The sequence below is a fragment of the Myripristis murdjan genome, chromosome 13, assembly GCF_902150065.1.
Source record: "Myripristis murdjan chromosome 13, fMyrMur1.1, whole genome shotgun sequence".
In the NCBI taxonomy this organism is placed as follows: Eukaryota; Metazoa; Chordata; class Actinopteri; order Holocentriformes; family Holocentridae; genus Myripristis; species Myripristis murdjan.
In genome coordinates, this window is record NC_043992.1 from 36,024,650 (window position 1) to 36,037,957 (window position 13,308).

A 13,308-nucleotide genomic window follows, 5' to 3' on the forward strand; every position below is an offset into this window, starting at 1 on the left:
GCATTTGCTGCCGCCACCAGTGATTTCATACTGTCACCAAAAGCTTGCAAGCACCTGCTGTTTTACTGGCAGGCCTACATATTTGTTATGTAGGGCGTGATGTTTGTGCTGGTTTAAAGGCTATTTGTTCTCCAGTAAATGAGTCTATTATTCATTGGTCAGTTCGCTTCTGCGTGCGTGCATGTGTGCGCGGAAGACACAATTAGCTGCTGTGGTCCCAAAGTGTTTGCAGAAAACTGTCATTTTACTGCCAGGCCTACATATTTATGACGGGGCTTCAGGTTTAAAGGCTACTTGTGCGACAACAGCGTTTGGAAACATGTTAATAATACACTTCATTAAAAAGATTTTTTTCCCCAAAAGGTTTGGTGTGTTTTTTATGAATGTTTTAATTTGCTGAAATTTCAGCTCTCTGAAATACCTTCATTTCCGACGGGTTCAGATACTCAAGTTACTACAGTAATTCCATTAGTATGGGGCCATGGGGGGCACTGGGGTTAATAAATAACAAATAAGAAATAAGAATTTCATTGCAATGACACCTTGTTTATTCCTGCATATGACAATAAAAGCCCTTGCATCCTCTTGAATACCAGGAATCTACACCTTACACAAAGAAAATCTGTTTTCTTACATATGAGCTATCAATAATATCAAATTATTTCGGTGTCTTGAGTTATTGGTGAATTATTACAAATAGTTATTTACAAAGACTGTAAAACTAAGAACATTGACTTATAAATATTAAAATAAAAACTTGTTTCATACATAAAATAAAATATATGTATCCTCAGTTGTGGTAATATACTACAATACATTGAAACTTGTGCTATATATAGCAAGCAGTGTTGTTAACTCATGAATGAAATGAGAATTTCATTAAAATCATTTGCCAAAATTTACTATAGTGTCCTTTATTGTGTTTTATTGTTTGTATTGTTATATATATATATTTTTTTATTATAGTTTGGATATATCCTGGAAACTATACAATGAGCACAATAAGTCCCATATGTGGAGGTATATGATTTAGCTGTCCTCTTGGCGTCAACTAACTACAGCAAAACCAATCAGACTCAGAACTCAAAACGCTGGTAATGCAACAGTGCTGCAGTAACAAACAAACAAACAAACAAACAAACAAACAAACACAGAATGGAGGTGGCTGGGGGAGAACAAGACAAAGTATTGGATTCATCAAGTAAAACAATGCTATTTTCTAGCTGAAAGCCCGGTTGTTAGCTCATAAATCATCAGCTGGGTGTGCAGTGTCGTGTTGGTGGGTGCGCGGAGCGTTTGGGGGGGGTGAGGGGGTGGAGGAGGGGGGGTGCGAGCGTACCTGCGAGTACAGCTGTGACTGCGTATGCTTGATGTGATGATGTGGTGGTGGTGGTGGTGTTAGTAGACTGGAAGAATGGAGGCTAGGGGAAGCTGGAGATGGAGGCGCTAAGGTGATGACATCTGCTAAATGAAACAGAAACAATGGGGGAACAAAAACAAACCTCTCCGTGGGGAACAGGCTTAACATGAGAAAGAATTACAGACAAATCAAACAGCACAAATCAATTACCCTGCGCGTGTGTGTGTTTGTGTGTGTGTGTGGCTTTTACAGTAGGTTAAATCTGGCCTTTCACCTGAGTGAATACAGTCAGAACAACAGCGCCGCACAGATGATAAAACACACGATCTGCACTGATGACTCACCTCCAAAAGAGCACCGAATATGTGAGGAATCTATCCTAAACAAGCCGGATGGTGAAAATAGTGCAACAGTGACGAGCTGGTAAATGGGCCACACACACACAATGCAGGCCTGGCGCACACACAACCTGAGAACAGAGTCGAGCGAGCGAAAGGAGGCATGTGATGTCTGGGCTGAGGCTGGTTAGGGTAAAGTGGCGAGAAATGGGGCTGCGGATTCAAAGAAGAGACACTCCGAAGTCTCAGCCGCTTCTTGCATTTAATTACTGCACTATTTGTTACCATCGCTCCAACATCCCAGACACAGTAATTATCATATATCTCCTGACTTCATTTAATACGGTGTATTAAGGAGCCGAATTGCAGATGGTGATGAATTGCGGCTGAGCGATGACATTTATTGCTTCTCAGCTCTCCTGTCATTAGCAAATTAGGTTTAGATGCTCGGATGATCCAAAGAGACCCTGTAAGTATTCAGCCAGACACGCCGCAGCTCCGAAGAATTACTGTCACCATCAGTGGAAATGAGCCTATCTTGCACGTCTTTTACCTGCTTTTACTCATTTTCTCATCTTCCACCCAAGTGGCCGGGACCTTTGTGTTTAGCGCGAGGGAGCTGCTATGGTTATCGTTGTCTCGCTTTTTTTTTTCACAGTTAATCTGATAAAGGGTGAGAAACAGATCCCTGGCACGTCAAGGCTCAAACAGTCCGACAAACTTGTGCGTGTGTGTGTGTGTGTGTGTGTGTGTGTCTTTGTAATTCGAAATTAGACAAAAAAATGCCTCCTAATGGTGAGCGCGAGCGATGAAACTTTGGTCCAACACATGGAGCTGAGATATGACAGGATGATATGGACCCCCAGCCTGGCCTTACATCGCTGCCTTCTCCTCTTCAGTGAGCCCGCCTAAAAGAAGAGGCTGAGATAACAAAAGCTGAAGGGAAGAATGTGTCATCTTGCTTTTCTCTCGCTTTTTTTTTTTTTTTTTTTTTTTTCCCAAGGAAGATCTGCCCCTCCAAAAAAAAAAAATGCCTGTACTCTGAAAAACCCAACAAAGGAGGCTGCTGTGCATCAACTGAGCTAACTCCTTGTGAGCTTGAGTAAGTCCATCAACTCTGAGCGCTGATAAGTCCTCCAAAAACAAACTGTAATTGTGTGGGATTGTTTAATTGGAAAAAAAAAAAAAACGGAAACAAATAAATCCGTGCTGGATTTTAATATTCTACCCTTGCATTTTTTTATATTTTTATTTTTTTTTGTATTTTTACTTCGCTTTATTTGATAAACATTATAGCCAAGTGCCGCAAAGCCCTTAATGATCCATTTCCTGCACCATGCTGTCTTTATTCTCTCAGCACCTCCACTGTCTAGGGATTAACTTATCTTTCCTCCAGGCACTACTCAGAAGCTAAATTCTGCATCCTCTTTTTTTTTTTTTTTTTTTTTTTTTTTTTTGCAGTTTCCTCACAGGAGAGAGTCCAAAAAGCTAAACCTGTGTGAGACATACAGCGAGGTAAACCGGGCGCCCCTTCAGAAGTGCAGGATCAGGATTTTGGTGAGTACGAACGTCGGGAGGGAGGTAATGGCCTGCAAACTGGTGCCCTGGATTTGGCCCGTGCACCAGGACAGCATATCAATTTGCTTGAGTGCTGAGGTGTAAACTGATGTTAACCTCCGCTTTATATCATGTGTATTTGGACACTGAAGGTATATTTATTTAAAAATACTTGAACTAAACTTCTCGTCTCTCCTTTTGCGTTTTTGTCAAATGAACACCGACATCATTTATTCATTTATCAGTTATTACCCTGTTTATTTTCACGTCTTCTAGCCAAGGCTCTTGCATTTCTCTGGGTTTTGTGTGGCCTCTAGGAATCCTGCGCAGTAAATCCAGAGATTTATCGCTTCACAGCAAATACAAAAGGACCACATAATCACATATTAGGGCTGGTATTTTAAGGCCTTGAAGGTCTACGAAGACCAGTTTCACCTACAAGAATCCAAACTGTTCTCAAGTAAACTGCCACAAATTGCTCATTACAAAGTCATAATGATTTGATGAGCATTATTCCGGGTCTTCAAGGATAGGCCTAAGAATTAATGCATGAATTTAGAATATTTACAGCGTTTTTTGGGGGGGGCCGTTTGTGCTTTCTAAATATGCATAATTCAATAAGCAGTCGCAATCCAAAGTTTGCTTCTCATACTAATTTGGCATCCGAACATGCTCTGTGAAAAGCCCACATGTAGACAACTTTTTCATTATGGATGGTGGTCGATGCAACAGACACAGTGAATCACAAAGGATGCGGATGTTTCAGAGCTCGGGAAGCTTCTGGTAGCAATTTTTAAAAATACTTTCCCCATATAAGGTAGCTATTGCTTTCTTATTACAGGCGTAGTTGTTTTTACTAGTGTAATTCCATATGATTCAGTGTACTGGTTAAATATATCTAGATTTAGACTTCTCAGACAGACATGCCCTCTGGTGAGTTTGCAGTGAATACCACCATCAAAATTGCCCATCCGTGAGCGAACACAAAATGTGGGATGAGCCCTGAATGTGGAATGGCAGGGAAGCGGATCATCCATAATACAAAAAAGGCCGGCCTGACGGAGGTACCCACCATATACAAACAGTATATATTCAGCACTGCTGGTCCCAAGGTGATTACTGGCCTCGCAGCGGTATGTGCCATTGTCTGTTTTGTTTAGCGTGGTGATAGTTAGTTCCCGGCCCTCCACGATCATACGCTCGATATCTGGCAGCTCTCCTCCATCTTTGGACCACAGCACCGGCTCAGGTCTGGAAGAGAAAACACACAGGGCACATACAAATACGATAAGTAAATATTCAGCCTCCCTCTCGTTCGCTGTGTGTGTGTGTGTGTGTCTGCGATTGTTCCACTATAAAGAGATGATCATAAATACGCAGTGTACAAGCACAGATAAAAAAGATATTCCCTTGTGCGGCTTTTCAAAGTTGGGTTCAGGGACTCCCAGGGGGGTCCTCAGGGAGCCTCCTTGGGGTCCTCAGCAAAATTACGAATCGTTTAATTTCACTATAATCAAATTCACAATTGACTGAAATTTTGATTAAGAAATGTGCTTAACACCTTAAATCTATTCGTCAGTGCCCAAGTATCTCATCACAACATTTTCATACTTAACAGAAACCCAAATATATTTTTGTACCACTTCAAATTGGGGTCTGCAGCTTAATGAAAGTTTGCACATCTGCTCTAGTAAGAAAGGGAGATCCTTAATGAGGAACCAAATTTCAAACCCGGTTTATTCCCACTTTTCGCCCTCAGTAATTGACATTAAATTGTAACTTACATTGGGTTGCCTATGGACACACACTCCAATTTAAAGTATTGTCCTTCCTGTGGAATAATCAGTGAATGTGTGATCTCCAGATGGGGAGCATCTGCAAAAACAAAAGAAGAGGCAACACAATTTGATGCTACGGCAGAGCTATATACTCTATGTTTAAGGCTTTAAGTCCAACGCTGGCAAAGTACTACAATAGTTAGCTCTTTACCCAGTGGGCAGCTCTTAGCTATAGCTCGTATCCCTGTTCTGCCTTGGTACTAATCCCTTACCTGAAACCTAATCCTACACTAATCCTGAGCAAATGCAAAGCTAAACCCACAGACATAAATGTAATCTCAATCCTAGTATTTCTTCTCAATACTAATCTTACACCTAATCCAGCTTTATGGTGTGTGTACGGCTGCACTCACAGTGGACCTCTAGGACCTCGGTTGTCATGTAGGGGCTGGGCAGGGACACATGCTCCACGCTGCAGGTGTAAGCGACCCCATCATCCCGTCTGTCCACCTGGAACTGGAGGCTACTCCTCACTGTGAATGATTTTCCTGTGGCATTCACCTCCTTAACGCCTGCGGAGAGCCAGAAAAGATGCAGTGCTTAAATAGAAGTACAGTATGCTGGTGAATTATTAACTACTATTGTGGAACAGTTAAGGCTTTTGCACAAACACTTCATGAATAAATTTATTCGATGCAAGAAGCCGGAAAAACAGAAAACTACTACTTACATTTTAGGTAAAACCTTAGAAACGTGAAATTTTATTTCAAGATGCTATTTTGAAATAGACAGCTGCAATGTTTTTTTGTTTTTTTTTTTTGTTGCTTCTCTGCATCTCCTTTGAGGGAAAGAAGCCTTGGCCTTTGAAAGTCAAGTCAAAGTAGAAAGAACAGTGAGAGGAGAGCAGTATGAGCCTTGACTCGGTTGGTTGGGTGTGTTTGCTCCTAGAGGACCATCTCTCAAATATTCCAGTCAACACAAACAGGCACACACTCCCCTGGCTATGTGGAGTGGATTTCCACAGTTCTAGCCACACCTATCCTCGCTCTGAAGTGTATTTCTGCTCACTTTCTTAGTCAGTTTCATGGCCAAACTTTTAACCTTTACCCAGCGACAGATTCTTGATTTGTATTTTGTGTTTGTCTTGCCCCGTGATGTCATCTCTATTTAGAGAGATGTCCTTCAACTTACAATCTGACACCTTGTTTTGTTGTTTTGTAGCGCGGCTCTGCTGCTGATCTCCTGCCAAAGCCTTGAGTGGTAGCACCACTATTCTCTGGAAACAGCTGCAGTTTCTACAAGGCTCCTGCATCTCAGCCAGACAAAAAGACAAAGGCATTACCTGACAACAGGCACAGATGCACTTTTCATTATATCTGTTTCTGCTTGACCCGCCCTTTCCCATCACATCCTCCCCTCCCTGGACTTTGTGCCGTCTAATAGGAACCTCAGTCAGTCAATGCAGATCTACATACTCACTCCCACTCTGTTGCTAATGCACGCACGTATACATCACCAATCTGTCTAAGCCAAACTATAATTTCATCCGCCTCATGTCATCAACGGACACTTTGCAGCTAGCAATACTATTGCACAGAGGTATAACACTAAATATAATGTACTTCTGACAATGCAGGGCTAGGGAATATGTTCTTCAAAGTTGGGCTGATTTGTTCCTCTTGGTGCATTCCACTCATCCTCTCTGATTTTTTTTCAGATGTGAGAAAGATAACACTGAACCAGGCTTTTCCATGGAAGTTTTGCACTTGTGCTAACACTATGAGATACTGTGTTTCACAGCCATTTTTACACTCTGTCATTAGCATCCCATTTGCAATCAGGGCTGGGCAATGTGGGACAAAGTGTCATGACATCTTTGACACAATACCTCAATATTGTGACAATATTGTAATTTATACTGTAAGGATGACTATTTGGTGCTTTTTGACGGTAACACTTTACAATAAGAGTACAACAATTAACGTTAGTTAATGCAGTAATAAACATTAAGTAACAGTTAACTAACCGTTAACTAATGTGTCTAAGGATCATGTACTAATGCTGTTCATGCTAAGGTATTAATTTATATGTTATTTAAGGGTTATTGTAGATATTATTAACATTAGTAAATGCCATAATAATCATTAACTAACAGTTAATTAACCATTACGGCATTAACTAATGTTAACTAACGTTAAGTAACGTTAATTGTTGTACTCTTATTGTAAAGTGTTACCTTTTTTGACATTTCTGATAAACAGGCATTAGTAATGTGGACATAAGGGTCAAGAGATATGATTAACCTTTATTGATCCACGTAGGGAAATTCTTTGTCTGCATTTTGACGGGATCGAGCCCAGTTTTAGGAGCGTGATGACCAGGTAGGGCAAATAACAGAACAGGCTGTTAACATCAGATAATTGTTCCTTTTACTGTAACGCAGCCTTTAAATCCAGGGAAATGCCACACTTATGCCATATCTTGACATTACAATAGCCAAACTGCAAGATGGTATTTAGTTTCATATCAAAATATCAATATTTCTGCTGCCCTTTGAGACCCCACCTGGTCTTGGAGGCATCACACGTTCATCAGTGAATACATCACCGATGGGTACATTTGAAAAAGAAGAGAGAAAAAAAAAAAATCAAGAATCAAGTATCAAGTTTCAAGTATTGTGTACACCCTTTTGTTTCAAACAAGCGGGGCACACAGGAGTCAAAGGCCTTGCACTTTGCCCAGAAGTACAGAATGGAGACAGGAAATGCCTCTGTGGCTTCAAGCGCAAATCTCTCCAGCTATTCCTCTCATTCTTCTTGTTGCCTGCAGCATCAATACTGCCAGAGAGAAGCTGTCACTCGGTTTCAAGGTGGCTGCTAGCATTGCCAGAGAGCATGCAGAGGCAGCTTTCGTAAGACTGTGAATGTGCCCAGGAGGAGGTGCATCTACTTTGAACCAGAACTCCAAGGAGCAAAGGATTGTTTTTTTGGGGCTTTTTTGTGAAAGCAAATACACATTCAGGCAACTGCGGTGGAGGGTGCGCTTGAAATTCCTGTAATCATCACCTTGGTGTCTGTTGTACAAGAAGGAGCTTCAATAGCAGGAATTTGTGCATGATTCACTTAAAGGGAAGGCCTATCATTTTTCCAGAAATGCGAGTACAGGCCTGTAATAGTTTAATAAATGTTCTGAGGTTGGTCAAGTAAATTGTGGCTGAATTAAGGCTTCCTCGCAGATTAATCATTATGCTGTATGCCCACTGGGTCAAGCTCTGCCCAGCTTTGAGGCAGCAATTGCATAATGACTTGGAATGAGCCTCTGTTTATTGTGTAAATGCATGAAAATTTATTTTATCGCATGAAAATGTACCCACCGTATTGACAGAATCTCCAGCCCTGCTCAATTTACAGTCTCTTTCCAGCTGACTTATAGTTACCCATAATGCATAAGAATCCATTTGGTTTCTTTCATTCTTTAGCCTAATTTCTCAGTTACATTTCCGTTTATTCCTCTTTAAGTATAAGCATTTCCTACATTCAAAGGAGAAATGCTTTGCCTCATTTAGCACTAGTTGGGGATTTTCATCTTACATCGGACCTCCTTTTTCCTTAATTATCCTTAATGAAAAAGCTTACACCATTTGTAATTACGCTGGTGGTGGTTGGTAGTCGGAGGTCACGGAGACAAAAACATGTTAATAAGAAGAAGTGCTCTGCTCGTGGATCCACGGTTGAGTTCCAGAGTGTGGTGGCAAATCCATTTCATTATCTCTCTAATCTGAACGAGTCTGGTCCTGGATAATGCAAATCTTGAATATTTCCACACATTACAACACTTTACTCAATGCATGCTATCAGATATTTACAAATGGCTCTTAATATTAATATTCAAGATTTGTTTAGGGTGTAACAGGATTGATTGTCTACTTGTATGACATTGGATGTTATTTTCAGCAGATAACACCAAAGCAGGGTTACAGGCATTAACGAATTACACTGTCCCAGCCCACAGCGAGGCTGAGAGAGGAATTTAACCAGGATGACACTGCTGGGAGCAAATGGCCTCCAACTTCTGTTGTCGCTGTAGATCACAGCTAAAATTTTGAGATATGACTGAAAATGTGATATCATAGACTAATGCAATCAAAACAAAGACGTGCACAGCATCCATGCCCCGTTTGACATAAAAACTGCAATAACGGGCTACTTTATTACTGTAGCATGAGATCAATACCCACTGTATTTACAATGGCAATGTGAAATTCTTTGCTCAGATTATTACTGAATTAAGCAATTCAAAAGGCCTATACAGTCATACCTATTTGATTATAAGTTTTACATATTGTATTAAATTCAATTTAATGCCTTTGGGTGATGATCAAGAAGGTTGAGCTGAAAAGTTGAAATGGGTAAACAGACCAGTTTCCACAAAAACCATGCAACAGTATTTAGACTGAATGCTGTAAATGCAAACGGTCTAATTGGAAGTCTTTAATAAAATGGCTCTGAATCCAAACTGTCCTTCAAGCACCAAAATGACCAAAACATCATTTTTCCGTGTCCTTAACACTGCCCACGTGCCGACCCATCCTCTCCTTCTCCGCTGCCAAAACACTCATCCATGCTTTTACAACCTCTAGACTGGATTACAATAACAAGTACATTAAAAACAATTTAGCTGGTAGCTTACACGGTTCACTATTGCCCTGCAAGATCCTAATGCTCTGATTAGTCATCTGTTCATAAAATATCACAATTAAATGTTTACAGACAAAAAAGAACAAACTCCTCTCCTCGTTGATTCAAAAAAATCTAGAAAAAAATCTCACATCTCTCTCTCTCTCTCTCTCTCTCTCTCTCTCTCTCTCCTCCGTTTGAGCATTTAAACATAACAGTGCAGCTTCGGGCTGATACCTCAAACGGGGGCTAAAGGCTTCTGCATAGGGCGCCATTGCCCAGTACGAGGCAGTGGATTACATTAGACAGTGGGATTGGGGTTACAATGATTACTCACATTGTGGCGGGCCTTAGGCTGAGGCTGTATGTAAGAAGAAGGTAATGAGCTGTTACATTATCTCTTTTTTATTTAACATAGCCCAATTGTTACAGATTTAGCAAAGCTAAATGAATAGGGAAAGGAAACAGATCTGCGCCTGTGGGTGCAGAGTGTCAGCTGCACTGATGCCTGCAGCTGGCAGCGGTGCCCGACAAACTGCAGCCTACACAGCTGCTGCGTCTTCGGCTTTATTTATTTATTTATTTATTTTTTCAATTAGGATGTAAAAGAATTTGGCTGCATCCATTTTAAACATTGCTTAAATATAACGGAAGCCGTGCAAAGGCAAGAAAACCCTGAGACTGCCATTCAGATTAGTAGACACTGTTAATTCCATATAATGCAGTTGTATTCGGTCACATCCTTAGTTTGTGCTGCAGTTAAACTTGCTCTGGTGATATGAGCGTACAGCATCTAAAAACAGCTCAAAACCCCCCATCTAAGGCAATAAATGTGTGTGAAAAAGTACATTCTACAGTACACTCTGATCTATTGCTGTGATGTGACCTATTTGTGTAATACTGTGATATTTCCAGGCTTCCCCGGAGAATTTGGCAACGTCTCTGACTTCCCCTGTTTGCAGTGCACCTCCTCAAATTCCACGATATCCCACAACTTTAATGACCAGTGGGGAGCGTGTTTTTAGTATTATTATTTACTTTGACAGTTGGACAGTGAAGAAACAGAGAGAGGAAAAGGGACACCGCAGAAAGAGTCCTGGCGGGATTCAGTCTTAGGCAAGCAGGGGGCTCGCTCTGAAGGCATCAGATTTGCACACAAGCTACGAGGGCACAGATTCAATGTTTTTATTTTTCTGCAAGCGATGCACAGCAGCAAAATGTTCACACATCAAGTTTTTGTGTATGAAGTGAGGCGAATCAAGTGAAACAGGAATGGGAGGAAACAGTTGGCACTTCTCTTACAGAACTTGCCTTTAACTCTGGCAGCCTGCGCTTAAGTCCCCCAAAAAAAGTTTTCGCAGGTGAAAAAAAAAGTCTAATTCAGCATTTTTCATCCATGACCAAAACCTTATCTTAACCTTAACCAAATTGTTTTAGATGCCTCACCTCAAGCAAACTTGCTTTATTTGATTTTAGCTCAGCTGAAGTAGTTTTGGTGTGACTGTGGCTCACACACAGTGATAGGTAATGCAGCCGGCCACGCCTAGATATAATACAAATCTAACTTTTCACAAGATATGTGCGACTATTGTGAAAAGATATTGACACAGATATTGACACCAGCAGATACACGGCGTGTTCTACAAATGGCTGGAAAGTGTAATACATAATAATACTAATACTAATAATACTGCTTCTACAATTCCACCAGCCTATTATCATAACTTTCATTTTTACACCCTTTTCTTTAACATTGTTTGGCCTTTACCACGGTGCTTTTTTTCTTATGTTTGAGCACAAAACCCAGCTATGGCCAGTGCTGCCGACTCTTTTCCACAGAGAAGTAGCAGTTTGCATCCTATCAGGATCATAGGCTAATTTGGAATAATAAATAAATTGGCAACAGCCCCTTAAAACCCAGTGGAGAGCCTTAAAAATGCTGCAAGAAAAATGCAAGGCATATAGTGCAGTGGAGACAAAAAAAAAAAAAAAAAAAAAAAAGGAAAAATCGGCTCTATTTGATGAGGGGTTTAGCATTGCTCACTGTAACTCATGCATTTGTTAGCATGTGTTAGCTTTGAGATACAAACGCAGCTTGTGGTGAGCAGTATCATAGTGTCGCCATGCAATTTTTTTTTTTTGATATCCTCTGTGCACAAAGTTTGTGTGCACCTTGGAAAAACAACAGATTAATCTTCAAACTCCTGTGATTTGTCGTCTGGTTGATCTAGCCTGTGTCATCATGTCTGTGTGCGTGTATGTGTCAACGCGGGACGGGAATATATACTTTATGTATGCATAGAAGTGCCAGTGGGTGGATTTTTTCTCTCAATAGATTACAATTTGAAGCTTAGCTGTCATTCAGTGACACAAGTAATTTGTATGGCTCTATACTCTGCAAACAAATTATTTGACATTGGGTGGCAGTTGCGTTTTCTGTTTTGTAATGCTGGGTGCGTCTAATATAAATTGTTGAAAAACAAATCATCAGAGCATGAAATAAATATGACATGTTTCTGCTATTACACCTGCTGTCGTCGTAGAGCTTTGTAGGCTCGTCTCCCACCGGGGATAGTTTTGACTGACAGCAGACACTGGTGGCAATGATCTACCAGTGAAGTACCAATGGCAAAGCACGCCGCTCCCAGCACATGTTCACGAAAGAAGGCTTTTATGCCCGATCTACAAAAGGCTTAGATCCCGCGCGCTGATTGACATTCCTCCTCTTTGACACTTTGACATGGAAATGAAGTTTTTAAGTAAAGCCCCCCAGTCTCTCCTATGTTCCCCGTCTCCCTTTGACTTGAAGATGCTTAACAGTGGGTGTGTTTGCCCAAGCGGCTTAATAAAACCCACCATATGCAAGTAAAACTAATAAAGGCATGTTCGGGTACATGACGCCAGTTTGGGGCAGACCGTGATCTTTAATCCACCTCACATCTTCCACCCTCACCAGAGACAGGCAATTCAGCAACAATGTCAGTGCCGTTTCACGCATCACATTTACATGGATTGTATCAGTCTTTTGTTTTAGAGATAGATAGATAGATAGATACTTTATTCATCCCGCAGGAAATTCGCAGTTTTTCAGCAGTATCCACAGTTACAGATTAAATAAATCAATAAAAAAGATTTAAAAAAAATAAAGAATGAGATCTAAGTAAAACAGAATAAGATCTGAGTACAACAGATTAAGATCTAAGTACAACCCAGTGTGCAAAAAGCAATGTGCAACAAAAAAAAAAAAACAGAAAAAACTGTGTGCATGGGTGTATAAAATGTGCATAGAGGTAGGTCAATGTGCAAATTTAGAAGAAATATACAGTATACACATGATAAATAGCAGTAAGCAATATAAACACTATAAACAAGGATTATAAAAAAATAAATAAATAATAGAAATATGAACAATTTAAACAGAAGTATTAACAATTTAAACAGCAGTGGGGTGATTCCGTCCCTTTTTTTGATGGGATGAAGGCAGTGAATTTTAATCTATAGGCTAAATCTGCCTTACAAGAACCATCTTGTATTTGTCTATTACCATTGTTGGTATTTCCTCATTGTAACTCTGTAGTTCTGAACTACCATGGTTGGTA

General features: G+C 40.5%; 1 protein-coding gene across 1 annotated transcript in view; it reads right to left on the reverse strand.

Annotated features, from left to right (window-relative positions):
- The window catches only part of LOC115369596 (cell adhesion molecule 2-like), a 163,647-nt gene that overhangs the window by 4,092 nt on the left and 146,247 nt on the right, over positions 1-13,308 (reverse strand). The window contains exons 6-8 of the mRNA XM_030066216.1: positions 5,447-5,605; positions 5,040-5,130; positions 4,328-4,506 (exon numbers count right to left, since the gene is read on the reverse strand). Of these exons, the coding sequence (XP_029922076.1) occupies positions 4,328-4,506; positions 5,040-5,130; positions 5,447-5,605 (429 nt within the window). The remainder of the gene's footprint in view (positions 1-4,327; positions 4,507-5,039; positions 5,131-5,446; positions 5,606-13,308) is intronic.